This window comes from Colletotrichum fioriniae (genome assembly GCF_027942845.1).
Source record: "Colletotrichum fioriniae strain IMI 355084 chromosome Unknown scaffold_4, whole genome shotgun sequence".
NCBI classification, from domain to species: Eukaryota; Fungi; Ascomycota; class Sordariomycetes; order Glomerellales; family Glomerellaceae; genus Colletotrichum; species Colletotrichum fioriniae.
Window position 1 is genome coordinate 916,552 of NW_027076840.1, and position 18,950 is coordinate 935,501.

The following is an 18,950-nucleotide window of genomic DNA, read 5'->3' on the forward strand; positions in this document are numbered from 1 at the left end:
GTTGGTTTGCGTAGCCCCTGGAGGCAAGGCAGGGGAGCGGGGGGGTAATCTGACGCTTATTTTTTGGCCGGTAGCGGTGCCGGGAACCGAACGGCCGCGTTGGCCGTTGATCTGCTGTATCCGGAAGGCAGCGTACGTGGTCCGTGGAACCCGCTACCACGGGACCGGGGGGAAGATCTCAATGACTGAGTGTATCCGTATGCGTATTTCCAAGTAAGTGAATTAGGTATGACATTGACCTCGTAAAGGTGATTGCGTTGCGTCGTCACTGTAAGTCTATGAGTCTATTTGGTATCCACAGCAATTGCAGTGTAAGCCTAGTGCGAAAACGAAATAGAGACGCAGAATTTCCACGACAAAGTGTGCGCCCAGGAAAGCCTCAAATCAATGGGTCAAGATGGTGCGTCGCCGATGGCTTGGGGCTGAGTTGAACGGAGGGTTCGCCAAGATGCCAAAGTGGCATTGGTTTCGCAATAATTAGAAAAAAGAAAGAAACTTTTTCCTTCGTAGCTTGTCAGTTTTGGCGATGATGGGATGAATTGAGATTTTCTCCTTTTGCTCGCACGCATTGAATTGGATTTTCGATTGCCGCCTTGCCGCCCTGCCGCCCGTAAGGGACTTTACAGCGAGGCACGCCTTGTGATCCATGCGAGAGTGAGAGAAGGATGGGCGAAGTAGCAAAGTCCCGGATGTAGGCGGACGCATTCTCAGGGTTGAGCCTTGCGCCAAGTGACTCATGGCCGAAGTTTATCGGAACAAGGAGAATTAGAGTGACACTGCCAAAGTGCTAGGCAACTGGCAAGCCATTACTTACAGCGTCGTGCTCACGCAGGGAGAAAGTAAGCTTCGAGGCTACCACTAGTGAAGGACTGGTAATTGTGTAGAGGTTTGAGGGGCAGTTTGACGCATTGACAAACTGACGCGAACCGGCGTAATGTCTTGCCTGTACAGGAATCCATTTGGGTTGTCTTACTTACCTCTTGGGGTTAAGTTCTGTCAAGAAACTCCCAGTGAATACTACGGTACAATAATGTGAATATGACGGCGTGAAGGAGGGGGCGAAAGAGGTTAAGCTCAATAAGCTTCCCGTCACACGCCTACGCAAGCCCAATTGTTGGTTATGGGCGGACTGGGACCGCCGCACCAGCATCCTCCATGGACCATGGACGTGTGGAAGCTACGCAATGGTGTGGATACACGACCTTGATCTGTTCCGGGGGCCTGGTTGGATGCCTTGGGATAGGACTAGGGAGGGGGGTAATTCTCCCAGTGACGGAATCTTTGGAGGATGCGTGTACTGCGTGTGCAAGTTGCGCGTGTGTGTGCGTGTGTGTGCATGTGTGCGATGGGATGGGATGGCTTGGGTTGGGACGAGAGAGAGAGACCTTCAGGTCGGATCGGGGAAAGGGGGGAAGATGCTTGTTCTGGTTTCTGCGCCCGTTTTTGGGGGCCACCCAAACCACGCCGCCGGCTTTTTGCTTGGAATAGATGAGTCCTACGGAAAAGGATACTTTGATACTTTGATACCTACCTTGGGTGCTTGGGTTTTAGTGTACACTACTGTGGTACAGGATGGATGCAGGATACAGTAACATTGCGTTCCATGGCATTTGAGGCGGTGCATCGCTTCGTTTTGGAAAACATATAAAGGTAGAGCCTGCCACGCCCAGCCAACCAGTTCTTGATCTTGGCCTGCGTCAGCAATCAATCAGCCTTTTCTACCAATCGTCCATCAATCAAACGCTATCAACACTACCAAAACTACAAGAAGCTACCCATCACCACATTTACAACCACAGCCCCTCACTCAACTCTCGATACTCGATAAAATCACCACCGCAAAAACCACGAATCACCACACATCCACCATCCAAACCTCCCAAACCGCAACAATGGCCAAAGCAACATACGCACCCTCCACCTTCTCCGAGACCTCAACCATCTGCTCTTTTGAAAAGGAATCCTTCGAAAAGGACCCCACCGTGACAGCAGCAGCAGCAGCACCCGCCGTCAAGGAACGTCGCTCCCTCCGATCAAGAGTGAAGAGGGCCCTCCGCGAGGTCGGAAACCCGCCCACCTACCGTTACGACCGCGAGCACGGCATCGAGACCAAGAGAACGGTGCCCGTCGGCCCCATGGGGTACAACGTCCTCAACCAGCCCTCGCGCATGTAAAACACGCCTGTTGCTCTCAACCTTGTGTGCTTGCGATAAGCGATAAGCGAACGTGCGAGATGATGTCAAACAACCTCAAGAACAGCCGAATTTGCTGTTACGGATAAGCGAGTTTTATTATGGGTGCCATGAACGGATATACCAAATGGCGCAACGGAGTTGGGAATCTTTATGGGGATTCCCCCGGTGTGGGGGGGGACCCTGATGGGCTTTTTCCTTGGGTTCTGAACGATTTTATCAACATTTTCTTTACAATTCCTATCACGGCACGCAATAAGGGGCAAGAAACACAAACAAAGGTCACGTCTCTCTGTGTTTTCTCCGTTCCCTTTTTGCAAGTTGTCGCTGGGCGATTCGGTGTCGACAGAGACGGACCTTGGGGGAAGATGGGAGGTGCCGTGAGGAGAGATGGCTTTTACGAGCCCAGCTGAGAGGAGAGGGGGAAGCTTGAGGAGGTTGCCTTTGTTCCCGCTCAAAAGGGGGGGAGGAAGGGAGGCGCCAATGGCTCTCGCGCCTGGCTGGGGGTTAGGAGAGCCACGGCGGGAATATGGGGAGCAAGCCATCGTCTTACGGGCTGCCACACCTCAAGGATTAGGTCGACACCTACGCTCAGCTTTTCTTTCAACATTTGAAAATTCAAGGGTGTTTTGGGGTGGACTTGAAGAGATATAACCAATTCCCAGACGGGACATGGATCTTGATAGAACAATACCACGAATTCCCCCTATACGAAGTTTGCTATCCTTTCACATGAAAAAAATGAACGTCTCTAGCAGTGACCATCCTCGTCGACCGCCTATCTAAACCAAGTCCGGATACCCCAGTAGTTAGAGGCGCGACTCGACTCGGCGTCTCAACATCAGATTGACTACGCGCGCGAGCGCGCACTCAAAGTGTCAGCTGCCCAGTCAGGCGAAACCACACGATGTAAGGTACCTTGGTACGAGGACCGAAGAGGAACGGAAGAAGGAGGTTATTCCCCATTTTTGCCGACCGAGCAGACCGAGCGAGTGTCGGTGTTTTAGTGGGACTGGTCGGGGCCAATCGACCAGGCGCGGCCGGCGGCGAAACTCACCACCCCTTCGCCAAACCCCCGTAAAAGCAGTGGAAACTTAATCTTTCCTGGATGCAAAGAAGGAGCGGAACTAATGTTCTTCGACACTATGATACAGATGTTTTCAAATAGCCTGAGGTGGCTCAGAAATCAAAGAATTTGGATCCTTCCGGCTCCGGGCCCGTTTTAACGGCAGACCTATTGCCCCCAGCCAGCCAGGAAAAAGAGGCCGGATTCGTTACTGCACGGGTCAATACAATCGCTCAAGCATGATCTAGCTGTGTCTGAAGCGTAGATTCCCATTGTTTTGCAATGCATCTCCCTATATCCAAGGTTTCCGTAAAAAAAGGCATTTGAGCACGACACAATACCTCTCCTTGTTCGAAATCATGAACATCACAACCAAGAATTGCCACCACCAGCAAAAACCAGGTTTCTGAAACAGTTCTCTTCTCCTTCCAGAAGCAATTCTTACTTGGAGCAGAACAGCAGGGGCTGCATCGGATGAAGAGGACAGGAGGGGAATACTAATGGATTGGATGGAAGCGGGGGCCACAGCCCATCCCTCACTCAAGTCATCTGGCTTAGAAATCACGACATCAACTACAACCCGGGGCCGAAACTCCCTTGCGCCAAGCTTATTCAGCATCCCATGTCCGTGGTGATTTTTGATTGAAATGCAATGCTGAGCTTTTGTTGGTTTTGACATTTCAAATTTCGTTGGGAGTTGCTGGTGGGGATCTGTAAAAACGAAGTACAAAATGGCATGATTATCTCGTCTTTAACGGTGTTGGTGCCGCTTGTGGTGAAGACAAACCTTCTTCAAGCCATCATCTGAATCGCTTACACTCGAAGTAAATCGAATCTCTTGTAATACAGACACAAACCTCTCGTGATTCAAAACGCAAGAGAGAAACAATCACAAAATGGTAACCATCCCAAAACCCCACAAGGCCGTCGCCACACCCGCCAAACGCGCGCCCCTCATCCTCCTCGACCGCGAGACAACTCCCCCGGGACCAGGCGAAATCCTCATCCTAAACGAATGGACCGCCTCCAGCCCCCTCGATCTCCACCGCGCCGACGGCGGTCTCCTCTGCAACCACCCGGAAGTCATGGGCGGCGGCGCAGCAGGGACAGTGGTAGCCGTAGGCCCCAACCAGGACCCAGAGGACGCCGAGAGACTCAAGCCGGGGGACAAGATCTTTACCTTTGCTTTCCACCACTTTAGCGAGCGCGCGCACCAGGATTTCGCGACGGTGCCGGCGTATTTGGTCTCCAAGCTGCCCGCGAATGTCACGCCGCAGGAGGCGGCGACGGTGCCGACGAATCTGATTACCGTGTTCCACGCCGTGACGGCGGATCTGGGGTTAGAGCTGCCGTGGCTAGACCTCAGGGGGAATGGGTCCCCCGCGAGAGAGACGACGACGCCGTGCTCGTCTGGGGCGCGGCGAGTAGTGTCGGCGTGTACGCGGTGCAGGTGCTGCGGCATTGGGGGTACCGCAATATCCTGGCCGTGGCGAGCGAGAAGCACCACGCGCAGCTGAAGGAGATGGGCGCGCGGAGCACGTTTAGTTACCGGGATGCTGGGGTCGTGGAGAAGATTCTAGGGGCTGTTGGTGAGGGGGGTGTGCCGTTTGTGTTGGATTGTATTGGGTCCGTCGAGGGCACTCTGAGGCCGTTGACGAAGATTGCGGGCCGGGGGACAAAGGTTGCAGTCATGTTGCCTGTTATTGTGCGGGATGCGACGGAGGAGGTTGAGCCAGAGTATGAGATGGAGGTGAAGAACGTATTGGTTGGGGAGTGGGATGATGGTGTTGAGCTCCGGGGGGTGAGGACGCATTTCTATCTGGCGGTGAGTTGTTTTTTTTTTTTTTTCTGTCGTTTTGCTGACGATCGAGAGAGCGAGCGAGAATGCCTCCCTCAACATGAGATGAGAGAAGAAGCTGACGTCTCGGTGAACAGAATGAGTTCTTCAAGGAAAAGATGCAGAGAGAGATTGTGCCGACGCTCTTGGAGCAGGGTATCATCAAGCCCAACAAGCAAAAGATTGTCGAGGGCGCTACCATGCTGGAGAGGGCGCAAAAGGCTATTGAGTTGCTGAGGAAGAGGGATCCCAGCGGTGAGCGTCTGGTCTGGAGGGTTTCGGATCTGGATCTGAAGCTGTGAGGCGGTCGCGTTAGTTGATATCCAAAGAGTGGAAGTGTCACCTAATTGATCCACGCCAGAAAAGAAGAAGGATGCCCATAGTAGAAAGAATAGAGGTCTTTAAATGCTTTTTGTGACTTTGTTCCTGCTTTTGTAATCTGCCGACCATCTGCTGAAAGAAGCTCAAAACTCCAACCGTGGGATGCCTCCTGACCAAAAACAAAACGCCAATGAGTGGTCGATCCTCCGCTGCGTCGTCTCTTTTGCCACTCGGATATGTATATCAAGTTTCCTCCGCAGTACACACACACACACTCTCTCTCTCTCTTTCCCATCGTCGTCGCCATTTTCTTTTGTCACAACAACCTCCTTACTCCTTGCGACCCTTCTTGGGCTTCTCCACCGCATCACCCTTCTCTCCCTCGTCCTCGCTCGCCACGTCCCTGCTGCGTTTCAGACCCTTCATCTTGCGCGTCTGCAGCTCGCCCAAGTCCTGGCGGCCGACGTGCACGCGACCCATCTTGTCACCCATGGCGTCCGTGGTGATGTTCTTCTTGGTGCGCTCCTCGGTGCCGCGGGGCTTCTTCATGGCCTCCTTGAGCATGCCCTCCTCGGGCTCGCGCATACGGCCGACGCGGAAGTCCATCCGGGGCCCAATCTCGTTGACCTCGACGCGGGGCACCTTGGAGCCGCTGCGCTTGGTGGTGATGGTGTAGGCGCGGAGGCGGATGGCGGGCTTGGCGGCGTCGTCCGTGGGCTCGTCGGCCGTGATGGAGACGATCCACTGCAGGCCCTCGACGTCGATCTTGTCCGTGGGCTCGCCGCGGAAGAAGTCGGCGAAGAAGGACTTTGCGTGGGTGTACTCGTTGGCGATGGGGCTGTCCCAGGCGGTGCCGGCAAAGGTGAGCATGGGCTTGAGGCCGATGGGGACCTTTTTACCCTTGAACTGGGCGAGGGTGCGGAAGGTCTCTGGGTCGAGGTAGAGCTCGAGCATGTCAAAAACCTTGTAGCTGAAGGTGCGGACGAGAGTGAGGGCGTGGGGCCGCTTCTTGGAGGTGTGGCCAAACACGAGGATGGAGGCGTCATTCTTTTCCGAGAAGAACTCGAGCGAGTCGGCGTTGTCAAAGGGGTGGATGTCGTTCTTCTTTACGAAGCGCTTGGCCAGCGGCTGGCGCATCTGGTAAAGCTCGTTGATGGCATCTTGTGTCACTTGCGAGCATGAGCTTCCGCGGAGGAACAATGCCGTCTTGGGGTTTTCTCTGTTTGAGAGAAGGGTTGCTGAATTAGCTTGCGATCATGGTGAAACTCATTTGTCGAGATCGGGGGAACGTACTGGGCCTTGGGCTCGCGCTTCTCGAGCGCACGCTTGGAGCGGGCATTACGGGGTTTTCTGTTGGGCAATTATTAGCTCCTTATCGGCATGGCTGCATTGTGCGGTTGCCGCGACTCACATTTGACGAAGCATTGTGCCGGTGGTCGAATTTGTCGTCCGTCGGGTCTTTGATGCAAGTGGCTGGGATGCGAACTGATCTCAATTCTGCGGTAACGTTGAAGCCGCCGTCAAAAAAATTGCTTATCGTTATCGCCAGGATGTCAAATCTTATCTTATCACCCCGCGGCGTTGAAGTTGCCTGGGCTTGAGGCTGCCAGCTGGTCCCACCTGCAGTGCCCGGCGTCTCATTACCCCAACGTCATAAAATACACTGCCGGTTTATAATAGGTATCCTCCACCACGCGCCTACGCCCACCATCGCCCATAATACGTCCAGCTCAGTATCAAACAAGTACCACCACCATCATGGGCCACAAATAGCACGATACGCCCAAAAAGGCACGATTTGGTGGAGCCTATACGTTTCTAACTGCTCAGGGCTATAAGTTCAAGAGGAAGGATCTCTACGAGTTCTTCGACATCAGCGAGCGAACAGGTCGCGAGCTTCTGAAGGACCCGTATGGGTGCGACCGTACGCGCCACAATAATCCGGATCTCCCAGAGACGCGCGGGCGCAAGCGGAAGGTCGTCGACGAAGACGCTGTCGACGAGAATGGCAAGCCCCTGAGCAAGAGGAAGAGGAAATCCGTAAAGAAGAAGAAGAATTCACAAAAGAAAACAGGGGCAGTGAAGGCTCCTGATTCCACGCAGGCCTCGGAGAAACAGATGAGCTCCAATATACCGGCAAGCGAATTATCACAGGTAGCACCAAATGCAGTTGACCAACTGCCTCGCCCGTCTCAACCCGGCCCATCTCAAGCTCAATCCATTCCCTCGGGCGGCTATGTGAACTCTTTAACCTCCAGTGTATTTTCAAATGTGGACGGAGGACATCCGTACCCTTTCTATGGTGAACAACCTGGTCAAGGTCGTTACTGGACTTCATGTACACCTTCTGAAGATGATTTGACATCATGCATAGAGTGAGCTCGACAACAAGAGCAACATTCACACGATTTTATTCATGTCATTATCATATTACTCCAATGATGGACCATTTATACACAACCCCAAACAACAACACACAACAGCTTGGCAGATTCAACCAAAAACCCTTATACCTAGTTGACCAACTCATACAACTGACTAACAGCGCCGACACCTTCCCTTGAGTACAGCGCCAGGAAATGTGTCGGGTCCCTGTTGAAAAGTCCAGGCCAATGGGCCTGCGCAGGCCCCGTCACGACACTGCCGCTCCATGTCTTACCATGGTCGACGCTGGTGATGACCTTCATCTCCCCAAAGTTGTAGCCGTCGGCGCCCTCGACGTCCTCGTTGGTCATGAAGCTGGCGACGAGCGTGCCCCACACGTTGTACACCTGCGGCGCGCCCGACATGCGGCCGTTGCGCGCCGTGTAGAGGCTACCACGCTCGCCCCAGGTGTAGCCGTCGTCGTGGGAGAGGACGTAATCGACGTTGAACCTGCCTTCTCTGGTGTGTTCGAACACGGCGCTGTGAAGGACTCGCTGTTAGTTTCTGTTTCCAGGGGGATAGGGAAGAGTCTTTTCAACGGCTGATTCGACTTACATCAAGTCTCCTTCGTTGCCAATGGGCGCAACACCGACCATACCGTCACGGGACAACCGATCGCCGCCAGAGACAGGAACCCAGGCCGACCAGGTCTGACCGCCGTCCTTGGAATACTTCATAAAGTTATCCTGGTCATCAGCCGAATTCTCAGCCGAGTAGTAGCACTGCAGCGTGCCATCCCTCGCCAGACGCAGGTACGGCTCCCACAGCCCGTTGACGCCGTTGGGCACGTGCTCCTCGACGGTGGACAGGTACTTGAACGTCGCGCCGCCGTCGTCCGAGTACGACACGGAGATGCGGAAGTAGGTGTAGTGCCAGTCGGCGCCCGTGCGGTCGTGATTCCGGTAGGCGTACAGGATACGGCCGCCCGGCAGCTGGATCGGCATGGCGTTGTCGATGTCGTGCGTCGCCCGCTCGCCGCGGAAGACCTCGCCGATGCGCTGCCAGGACTGCGCGCCGTCGGTGGAGCGGACGACGCGGAGGATGCTGGTCGCGCCTTCTTTCGCCGCGTAGCCGCCGATGAGGCTGCCGTCGTTCATGAAGCTTACGCGGATGTAGTTGCCGGTCGGGTCGATGACGACGGGGTCGCCGGCGCGGACGACGCGGCCTGGCAGGCGCTTGTCGAGGGATACCGGCGTGCTGGCGGCTAGGCCTACGAGGGCTAGGCCTGCGGTGAGGGTCTTTGCGAGGTTAAACATTATGGATTTAGTCTTGGGGGGCTCTCTTGTCGACCTATGGATAGCGATACGTCAAAACGAGTTGAAGCGTCTCGTGATGGACTCTTTATGTATTTCTATTTCCATCGCGCCTTGTAAGCGCGGCATGTCGGGAACAGTACCAAGCGTTTTGTGGCATCATGTCAACTCCACGAGCTGACTTGACCAAGGATGATTTTTTCCCTCTCTCCCCAGTCGTCTCAATTTGGCTGCCTACTCAGGAAGCAGAAGCTTGCTGGATGTCTCTACGGATACCGTTGAAGGATCAATTGCATCTACGTTGTGGAGATCGCTCCGCGGGCTGAGTTCCTGTCCTTGAATCCTTCGCGCTTTGCCCACGCGAAATCCCGGCTTCCCCTGCAGGAAGCGGTGTATTCGTAGAGCTCGACCAATAGACCATCTTGTTCATCCTGTCAGAAATATTGATTCCCTCTTGCGGCTCTCAGGACTCCACAGCACAGGTGAGAGGCCAGGGACCCCGGAAAATGCGAGCTGACATTGGATATGCTGGCTGGTTGGTTGCGCTCGCATCCTTGCCTGGGTACCACAATTCAATTGCTGGTGCCTAACGTTCACCAGTTCGAATATACCACCTTCGGCATGGCTTCTAGTCACCTAGCGGCGGTTGGTCCCGCGCCCGTCTTATGATTGCATCTACATTAGATGAAGCACATGAAATGACAGCCGTATCCCCAGTGTATGCCATACCAGCTACTTTCTAAGGTATCAAGAGTCGATGCCCAAGTATCAGTATTCAAGAAACGGGTACCTTCCTGTGACTGCTACCTATTCAAGTAACGCGACACCTTTACGCCGCCAGTCAAGACATGGTAGGTAATTGACTTTTCGTCACATTTCAAGATGAACTATGGTTTATCGTACTGCCAGTGCTAGTGACATTCATAGCGATCGGCGCTTGAATGTTGAGAAATGTAACGTTTTGTGAGTGAAAGACTGGCGACGAACTCTGAATGTAGCTTGTAAGAATGACGGACTTGCCCTCCGTATGGAAAATCACTTTGGCAGGAAACCCAGTCGATCCAGATCACTGTGTCGACAACCAGCATTGCATTCCTTCCAAGTTGTGGTCTCAGTATTTCAGTGCAACGTTCGCTTCCAAAGGGAATTCCGAGGAAGCCTTGGGGAACGACAACAATTCATAATCCTGGCTGGAAGGAATGAGAGATCTTGAGACAAGACAAATATTGCCGCTCCCTGGTGAAGGAAGTCTAGAGCAAGTACCGACACTAGCTACTGGCCTCCCAATAACAACTAGTTTTGCTGTCCGTCGATGACACCGTTCGTCATGGTTCCCTGAGCTGGTCGGGGGCGGAATGGCCACTCGCGTTCGAACTCAACCTTGTCAATCTTCTTCACCACTATATCACCATCAGCAAACGCCCATACCCAAAGAGACTGCCATATCTCGATATACTCACATTGTCCAAACACGTCGCGCATACGTCGCTGGTACCACCAGCCCACGAAGCTCACAACCGCCATGAACGCTATCGCGGCAATGGCCACTGGCTTCCAGTATTCTGATACCTGTCAGAAACCATGGTCTCCCGAAAATACGGACAGGAAGTACATTTGATATTGATACTGCGTAAGTGACTTACTTGTTGCGGAATTAATCATTTCCCGGCTATTCACCGATAACACAACCGGGGGACGTCTCTCCTTTGGCTCCAACCAGTAATGCGCGTTGATGAAGCACATGTTGGTGCGGTACACGCCCATGATTTGCATCAAAGTACCGCCGAGGCTGACAAAAACGGCGCCCAACCCAAAGATGATTTGCAACGAGTAGTACAGCAAGAACCAAAAAGTGTGCAGGGTCCACGACCCCGGTTTGCTGGCGTGAGCCAGGAAATCCGCCAGCTTGGTGCTGGGCGAGTGCGTATCTTCGTGCCACGGAGCCGTGGAAGGGTCGTAGAATTTTCGATCGTCGAGCCACCCTCCTTTTCTAAACATGTCTAATGCTCTGATGCGACGTTTGGGGTTGGTGACGTCGCCGGGGGCGCCAATGTAAGCCCATAGCCACAGACCAATCTGCGCGAGCTGGAGACCAAAGTAGACCAGAAACGTCAGGGAGCGGCAGGACAGCCCGATCTGGGGGGTGAAGAATGCCAGCATGAATGCGAACAGGTAGGGGATACCGACCAGGAGTAAGGTGAGGAAGAGCAAGACGAACCAGTCGAGGAGCGACAAGGTGGTTCTGAAGCGCAGATCCTTCATATCGCCATCGATGTCCTCGTGGCCTATATGCTTGACATCGGTTCTTCTGCTATATACTGTAAGAAGCTGCTCGATCCACTGCTTCTTGGTGTGGCCGCGAAGCCATTGCCAGGCCACCTTGTAGCAACTAGGATAGACCAGATCGAAGCGTAAGAAACCAAAGACGTAGGTTGGATCCTCGGGATCTTTCGGATCGCGTTCTGTTGCTAGAACCCCCTCCAGGATATTGGGGTTGTTGCCAGCAAGCAGTAAACCGGAAATAATGGCAATGTGGGGAATGATCTGACCTGGGTTAGTCGGGGAATAACAACTAGGAGGTGGTAGGCAGGACGGACCATGTACCATGATCCAAACGCGATGGATTCCCTACAGGATTTTGTTAGCTTGTTCGTAGCTTTGGATCACATGGAGACTAGACTTACGCGATGTTTTCATCTCCCAATTCGTCAAGGCTAGTCAGGAACGAAAAGATGAATCCCCCGAGGAAGAATCTGATCAAGTCAGCAACCGGCAGACTGCCTCGCTTTTTCTTAAGGACGGTACTTACATGACTGGTGCTCCAACAATCGACCCGAATGAATACTGGCAGTGCAACATCGTACGGAGTCGGGTTTTGGTTCTAATTATACAACGTTCAGTCTCCCGGGATCGAGCCCATGGCTCTTGGATGTGTTCACGCCGGTCACATAGGCGATCTGGACAATTGTGCCTGGCCCACTGGCGCGGAGACTGGCCCCTAGAGACATTGTCATCATCGTAAAGCCGTAGATCATAGAGTAAAGTCTCCATATGACGCCAAGGAGATGCCGTCAGGTGACCAGTGGAATGACGTGGAAATGCTTGCGTCGAGGCAGCGTTATTCGCATTTGGCTGCGGAGCGGATGAACGCCGTCTGATGCCCTGGTTCGGAGGTTGTGTAACCATTGATGTGGAATTTGCGACAGTCTGGGGCGAGGTACTACCATGGGAATCCTGGCTGACACCATCGCCAATTGCTTGTTCTCGATGAGCTAGGGACCCAAGTGGTATATCTCTGTTGCCGACGGTACGAGCTTCTTGAGGCATTGGTCCTGGCATTAATCCTCCTTGTGCAATATGATTCTGTTGTGATATATGCCCATTTTTCAGAGGTGTTGCTGGTACGGCGGAAACAGATGCTTGTCTTCCCCATTTCAGAGTCTCGCGGTCTAGAGCGAGATCAAGATTCCCAATCAATACCAGCATGAGGCAACGACACCGCATGTCGAGCGTCAGTCGTTTGTTTTGGATTTTGTCTCTGAGAAACTCCAGGACCCGGTTATCTAGCAACGCTTCATAGAGGCCGCTGAGAATCATGGGGCCGGCGAAGGCGAAGCAGATGGAAAGCCATATAATTGTATCGACTGTGACAATTATGCCTGCTAAGATGGCACCGATAATTGCTGGAATGATGCTTTTGATACCGGCGATATCTGCTACAAACAAGGTGCTACAGCAATGTCAGAGTAAATCACGAATCCTGGCTTGATAGTTGACGATGTATCGCTGGGTCGTCGTACCGATAAACATGAAGTTTCCTTCGTCTAGGCACCGACAGACAAAATACCACAGCTGGTAGCAAGAAACCCGACAGAGAGTGGAGCCAAGCATTCAGGTTAGACTTGTCACTGAGAGACCAGCCTGAGCAGTTGTCGATGAACCATGCATATTGAACTTGCACCTCAGGCGCGCCCCCGAGATGTGCCTATACTTCGGGTGAGCCTCCACACTCTTCTGGAGAGAAAAAAAACAAAAGACATTTCCAGAACCTACATCGTTATACTTGGCGTCGCAGGGAAACTGACTTCGAAGAGCGGCGTCTCGAAGGTCACCGGTTGTGGATGCGCCTATTTTGGTAATCGAGTTGTTGGCGATGACCAATGTTCCATTCTCCAAAATGTCTAGACCGACTTCGACGGCTTTGAGGCAACACCATGTGTAGTTTTGACTCCCCAAATAGACATTGCCTGATTTGTTGGGGAAACGCGCGTCTAAGTCGGCGAGCTGCCAGAAGACATCCCACCTATTCGTGACATTGTGGATGTTATCTGCCGATCGAGCTGATGTCGCGAGAAGTAGCAGAAACCCGAGAACTCGGTTCATTGCTCAGTCCGGGTGGTATCGGTTCACGAAATATCCGCAGTGGAACTAAAGAACGGCCAACGTCGAGACCAAGAAGACGGGAGATCAAGCATGATAATAAGCATGACTTGCGAGCCTGAACAGGGGCGAGAAATGGAACCATCAGCAACCGAGCCAGGCTGGGCGCGAAGAGTCAATATTTCAGCCTCACTTGAGCCATTCAATCAATAAAGATGGTGTCGTGTGACGCAGTGCTGACCACCCTATTGGGTGTTCAGCCTGCCATGAAGCAGGCTGCGACGCAGCTTGATCGGCTTGCGCGGAGACTGCAGATAGAACAAAACGAATACCCAATGACGGAGAATGAATTGACCAGAGAGGAAGGAGATCCGATAGCAAGACAGACCAATTCTAAAGAGGAGAAGGTTGCGGTCAAGAAAGGCGGGTTGCTATTTCTGCTATTTTAGCAAAGGAGGCAACAAGGAAAGTAAGCGTCGACAGCTGCCTCAGATGCGAAGCAGGGCGGCTATCAGCTCCTCTTTCCCGGTCGGTAACAAGATAGGCGACAAATCAAATGCGAGTTCAGATAAGGAGGAACGGTCCAACGCAACCCTCCGATGTGGCTTCAGCCGGCTGGAAGGTCAGGCCGGAGTTCTGGCTCCACGGAGACTCCTCGGAGACTTAGTGAGCTTCGGCGATGCACTGACCCAACGGACACGGAAGAGACTCTCGGTCGGCCCGCTATAAGTCGGGGCGACTATCGTCCTTCACCTCACAATTCAAGGTCGTAGCAACAACCAAAGTCCCATATCGAACAAGGGATATGGTTTACGATTGGTATTTCAGAGCTTCGACAGGACTTTTTAAAGCAAACGAATCGGACTCGGCATCCCGAACTACCTTATTTCTGACAAGCCCTAGCGAGCTTACTTCTTCACAGTGGATCACGAAGCGGTAGTGCCCGAAGGATCTGACCTTATGCGTTGAATTCGCTTAATGAGGGATCCCTACCTGCCATGTTTTATTCCCAACATTTCCCGTAACTATAAAGCTGGAATAAACCATCGCCAAGATATCGCCTGTCATTTTGCATCTCGACAAACATTGTTCGGTGCTTGCATCCCAACGATTCATCATGGGATTCATTCTCCAAACGAGCATCATCTTCACCGTGATCCTCGGCGTGGCCTTGCAGCTTGTGCTCAAGGATCCCATCTGGCTGGGCCTGGGAATCGGCAAGGAATTCCAGCCTCTGTCCGATTTTCCCTACTCGTGCCGTCGCATCGAGGACCCTAGACTGCAGGCATGTGAGGATATGTGGCTGTCCGAGGCCACGCGCCAGCTCTTCCTCGCCTGCTCTGATCCCTCTCTCGCCAGCAATGGCTGCAAAGTACGTGTTTTTCGAGCTTGCGCGGCCCCCCGCTTCCGTCTGTACAGCCGCCCCGTAGTATCGGCCCATTCCCCGTTCCCGGGCCGGAGTGTGTGATCCGGAAAGGCAAACTGACCTCCCCCCCCCTCCGGCTTCTAGCGCACAACACATGAACGCCTCGGGCCGCTCCACGCGGGACGCCGTCATCGCACTGGACATTGACAGTCCCAAGGGCGATGCATTTGAGTACCGTGTTCTCGAGACGCCGGGGTTTACAGGCACCGCCGGCGACGGACTGCTCCAGCTCGTCGGGATAACAGGCATTGACGCACCAAAGGGCGATAAGGTTGAGATCCTCTTGGTTAACAATGGCCCTTCCGTTGATCCCGTCACTGGCAATCTACTGGACCAGAAGAGCGTGGGCGCCAACTCGACGATTGAGGTTTTCGAAACGGGCCCGAAGGCGATGGGGATGAAGCACGTCCGCACTTTCGCCAGCACCAACATTTCGACGCCGAATAACATCGCTGCATTGTCAAGCGAGGAGTTTTACTTTACAAATGCTAATGGACCTCACAAAGTCGGGCTGGTAAGAAACAAAACATACAATGATCGAAGTAGGAATAAGTTCAGCTGATCCACCGTAACTTGTAGCAATTTTTCATCGGCCCCTTGATGGGCGACGGCGACGTATCATTCTGCTCCGCCTCGAAGGGATGCAAGCGCGTCTCCGAACGTCACCGCATGCCCAACGGCCTCGTCCGCGGTCTCGACGGCCTCATCTACGTCCCGAGCTCCATGGCGGGCGGCGTGCAGGTGTTTGAAGCGCTTTCAGGCAACGACGGTAACGGACTCAAAAAGGTGGCCGACATCCCCGTTCCCTACGCCATCGACAACCTGTCGGTGGACGGCAAGGGCGACGTCTACGCGGCCATCTTCCCGCGGGGCATCGAGATCCTGCAGGCGGCCAAGGATCCGCTGAACGCAAGGCCCAAGAGCGCTGCGGTGCGCATCCGCAAGGAGGGGGAGGGCGTCTACGTGTGGGAGAAGATTATTGAGGACGGGCTTGGGGAGGTGCTGCCTGGGTCTACTACGGTTGTGCACGATGCGAAAACGGGGAGATTGTTCTTTGGTGGTGAGTGCTGTTCTGACCTCTGTGTTTGGATATATGAAATGTGTGCCTGAATGGAGTGCTAACTTTTTTAGGTGTTACATCGCCGTTTATTGCAGTCTGCGAGCCCAAGGACTGAGGGTGGATTGAGATTCGATGCCATCTCTGGTATGAATGTTGATTGTGGAGTTCATGTCTTAGTACGCAAATCAGTATCCTGTCATCGTGAGATACCGCAATTTCACCTTCTTCAAAATCTCATGTCTCTCAACTCTTTGGGTTAGTTGCTGAAGTTATGACCGTTGCGCTGTGAGTTGGGACTGAGATGGGATGAGATGATGCGAGTACTTTGGGTACTTCAAATTCCTAAGCACATGTGAAGAAACGGGGGTTCAAGGAATGCTCATGCCGCTACAGGGTACTGGCGCCAAGTGAGATTCACATGGAATTCATTTACACGTGGGAGGCCCAAGACATTAACTGACTCTTACAATTGTCCCTACTTATCATCAATTCTACACCAATTTCACTCGAATATGATCTATTACTAGAGCAAGTATGTTCTCTGAATGAATAAACGTGCAGTATAAGATTCACTTAACTGTTTTTAATGTTTGTAATTACCAGGAGTTGAATGGCAAAGTTGTCCTGTCACAATTGGCATCCGTCATCACATGCCAAAACTCCCCAAACACCACGACGTTTTCCCCAGACGGCGAATCCCTGGAAGGCTTAGCGGCGCGCCGGCCCTGCGTCATAGGGGCATGTGGGGGAACCGGGGGCTGGGAACAGGCCGTCTCCAGCGTGACTCGCCCAGAGCCGAACCCAGCCAGATTTCCACCTCTAACCGTGGACCAGACAGGTCCTGGGGCCGAGGTACGGGTACCGTCCACCACTCCTTACCGCAAAGGTCATCCACCGCCCATCAACCACCACCACCATCGACTTCCGACCACAACCTGTCCGTCTCGACTTCACACACCTCCGTTTCCCTTACCTCCGGTCCGAACCCTCCTAGCATCCTACCCCGTAGACGCAGTCCGTTCTTGTCGCTCATTTATACCCTTTCCAAAACGATCGCGACCTCCATGCGCTGAGTGGAAGCTTTGTTCAATCGAGAGCGCCTCCATCGTCGCATTCCGTCGTCCACTTGGGGAGAGTACCCATTGCCGAGGCTAGCCACTGCGACCGCCCACACATAGACGCAACACCCAGCAACGACCTTTGCCAAAGATGTCGCTCGCCGCCCTCGACGGCCTCAAGGTAGAGCTAAGCATAGAGACGAGAAACAAAGTGCGGGTGGACTGACGCGCATCTACAGGCCGCAATCGAGCGCATCATCCTCGACCCCAAGTACCACGACATCCTCGCCGTCGTCAAAGGCGCCCGCAATGGAGCCGTCTACGGCGCAAAAGTTCGCTTTCCTCATGCCCTTGTGTATGTAGTGAATCCTCCAGTCCACTCTCATAGTCAAACAAAATGCTAACATGAGGCCCCTTTACAGCATGATATTCCTCTTCCGTTCGGGAACGTACGTTACCACCCTCCCCACTCCCGGCGAAACCACCTCCCAGCTAACATAGCAAACCCCTCAAACAGACTCCGCCAAAAAGCAGGCCTCGTCTTCCGCGCGACCCGAACCCACGCCCGCAACCTCGCCAAGTTTGCGACAATCTACAAGCTCACAATGTACCTCCTCAAAAACTACGGCCCCAGCCCGGGCAAGGAAGGGCCCTACGACTCCTTCTTCGCCGGCCTGCTGGGCGGCTACATCGTCTTTGGCGGGCGCTCCCCGCGCAGCGGCAAGATCTCGAGCGTGAACCAGCAGATTGTCATCTACGTCTTTGCGCGCGTCGTCTTGGCGCTCGCTCGCCTCGCCGTGGCGCCCGGCAAGGGCCTGCCCGTCGTCAGCCGCGACGACGTCTCGGCCAAGATTAGCTACTACGCGTGGCCCGTCTTCGCGAGCACGAGTTGGGCCATGGTCATGTACCTGTTCCGCTGGCAGCCGCAGGAGCTGCAGCCTAGTCTGCGCAGCAGCATGACGTATATTTACCAGCAGAGCAGCGAGTGGGATTCGCTGAGGAACTTTATCTGGCATAACAAATAGACGAGACCGGCGCTTTCTTATTGGGAGTTTCTGGTGGGCTGCACGGCGTGTACTATCAGACGATTTGGCGTTGGTGGCGAGCTGTCTTCGGGTTTGGCTTTTTGTTTGTTATTGGATATGGTGAATGGATGATGAGATACACATTACGGAGAACTCTGGTGGGATCTTAACAGCTTCGTGACATTGCATCATAGACCGGTCTCTCACTCATATACAAGTACGATTTGGCTTTTATCATCTATTATCTAGGGCTGACCTGGTCATGTGTGCTGCCACTTGCTCGAACATGGGTATATCACACTCAACACTGATTTTGATGCACCTCGAGACTACGTGTATTCATCAATGGAATACGGCCAGACCGAACCCAACTGATTCATACTTTCCCGCACATCATCACGAACCTGAGGCTAGGCTCTATACCCCCCCTCAATCACATTTCCGTCACCAGCAACAGCAGGCACCCCTCTAGGTCGGGGGGTCAGGACAAACCGGGCTGGGTGGTGGAGTGGTCCATGGTCAACAATGTAAAAAATCGCCAAACAGCCTTACTCGACGACAGGCTTAGCGCATACGAGAGTACCCGAGTTCAAATTCCAGCATGAGCACCTGGAATTTCCCAGTATGAGCACCAAGAGATGTAGCCACACCGGTGGTGAACTCTTTTAGGTTTTCGGGAAAGGCTTTTAGATGCTGGACTCAGGCAGACCTTCTTTTCTTAACTTACGTGGATGATCGCGTGATCTTTCACAGCACGGCAATATGTTGTGGGATTACTACCTTATTGCCGTTGCTGCAGTAGAACAGCGCGAATTCGGTGTGTTTCCCACCCCATTTGGACGGGATCCCGTGGGCCGGAAGCCGGATGGCAGAGAAGTGGACGCGGCCTTGGTGACCCGCCTAGGCTA

General features: G+C 53.5%; 7 protein-coding genes across 7 annotated transcripts; 4 read left to right on the top strand and 3 right to left on the bottom strand.

Annotated features, from left to right (window-relative positions):
- Nucleotides 1-1,892: 1,892 nt before the first annotated feature.
- N0V96_004091 (uncharacterized protein) lies at nucleotides 1,893-2,174 on the top strand (the record flags this gene model as incomplete). The annotated part of the gene is made up of 1 exon (XM_053188157.1): nucleotides 1,893-2,174. One exon carries the CDS (start codon nucleotides 1,893-1,895, stop codon nucleotides 2,172-2,174), a length of 282 nt encoding a protein of 93 aa, XP_053054119.1.
- A 1,980-nt stretch (nucleotides 2,175-4,154) lies between these two features.
- N0V96_004092 (uncharacterized protein) lies at nucleotides 4,155-5,397 on the top strand (the record flags this gene model as incomplete). Its single annotated transcript, XM_065757018.1, has 3 exons — nucleotides 4,155-4,568; nucleotides 4,625-5,059; nucleotides 5,194-5,397. 3 exons carry the CDS (start codon nucleotides 4,155-4,157, stop codon nucleotides 5,395-5,397), a joined length of 1,053 nt encoding a protein of 350 aa, XP_065614231.1.
- Nucleotides 5,398-5,746: 349 nt separating this feature from the next.
- Nucleotides 5,747-6,841, bottom strand: RPF2 (rRNA-binding ribosome biosynthesis protein rpf2; the record flags this gene model as incomplete). Its single annotated transcript, XM_053188159.2, has 3 exons — nucleotides 5,747-6,635; nucleotides 6,710-6,766; nucleotides 6,828-6,841. The coding sequence occupies 3 exons, from the start codon at nucleotides 6,839-6,841 to the stop codon at nucleotides 5,747-5,749; spliced, it is 960 nt and encodes a 319-aa protein (XP_053054121.1).
- Nucleotides 6,842-7,929: 1,088 nt separating this feature from the next.
- On the bottom strand, nucleotides 7,930-9,096 carry N0V96_004094 (uncharacterized protein; the record flags this gene model as incomplete). The annotated part of the gene is made up of 2 exons (XM_053188161.1): nucleotides 7,930-8,320; nucleotides 8,396-9,096. The coding sequence occupies 2 exons, from the start codon at nucleotides 9,094-9,096 to the stop codon at nucleotides 7,930-7,932; spliced, it is 1,092 nt and encodes a 363-aa protein (XP_053054123.1).
- Nucleotides 9,097-10,386: 1,290 nt separating this feature from the next.
- N0V96_004095 (uncharacterized protein) lies at nucleotides 10,387-11,952 on the bottom strand (the record flags this gene model as incomplete). The annotated part of the gene is made up of 6 exons (XM_053188162.2): nucleotides 10,387-10,493; nucleotides 10,554-10,655; nucleotides 10,737-11,637; nucleotides 11,691-11,721; nucleotides 11,778-11,846; nucleotides 11,903-11,952. 6 exons carry the CDS (start codon nucleotides 11,950-11,952, stop codon nucleotides 10,387-10,389), a joined length of 1,260 nt encoding a protein of 419 aa, XP_053054124.1.
- Nucleotides 11,953-14,590: 2,638 nt separating this feature from the next.
- Nucleotides 14,591-16,074, top strand: N0V96_004096 (uncharacterized protein; the record flags this gene model as incomplete). Its single annotated transcript, XM_065757019.1, has 5 exons — nucleotides 14,591-14,845; nucleotides 14,893-14,933; nucleotides 14,984-15,413; nucleotides 15,479-15,959; nucleotides 16,031-16,074. The coding sequence occupies 5 exons, from the start codon at nucleotides 14,591-14,593 to the stop codon at nucleotides 16,072-16,074; spliced, it is 1,251 nt and encodes a 416-aa protein (XP_065614232.1).
- Nucleotides 16,075-17,168: 1,094 nt separating this feature from the next.
- Nucleotides 17,169-18,042, top strand: N0V96_004097 (uncharacterized protein; the record flags this gene model as incomplete). Its single annotated transcript, XM_065757020.1, has 4 exons — nucleotides 17,169-17,198; nucleotides 17,257-17,372; nucleotides 17,440-17,466; nucleotides 17,535-18,042. The coding sequence occupies 4 exons, from the start codon at nucleotides 17,169-17,171 to the stop codon at nucleotides 18,040-18,042; spliced, it is 681 nt and encodes a 226-aa protein (XP_065614233.1).
- Between the last annotated feature and the right edge of the window lie 908 nt (nucleotides 18,043-18,950).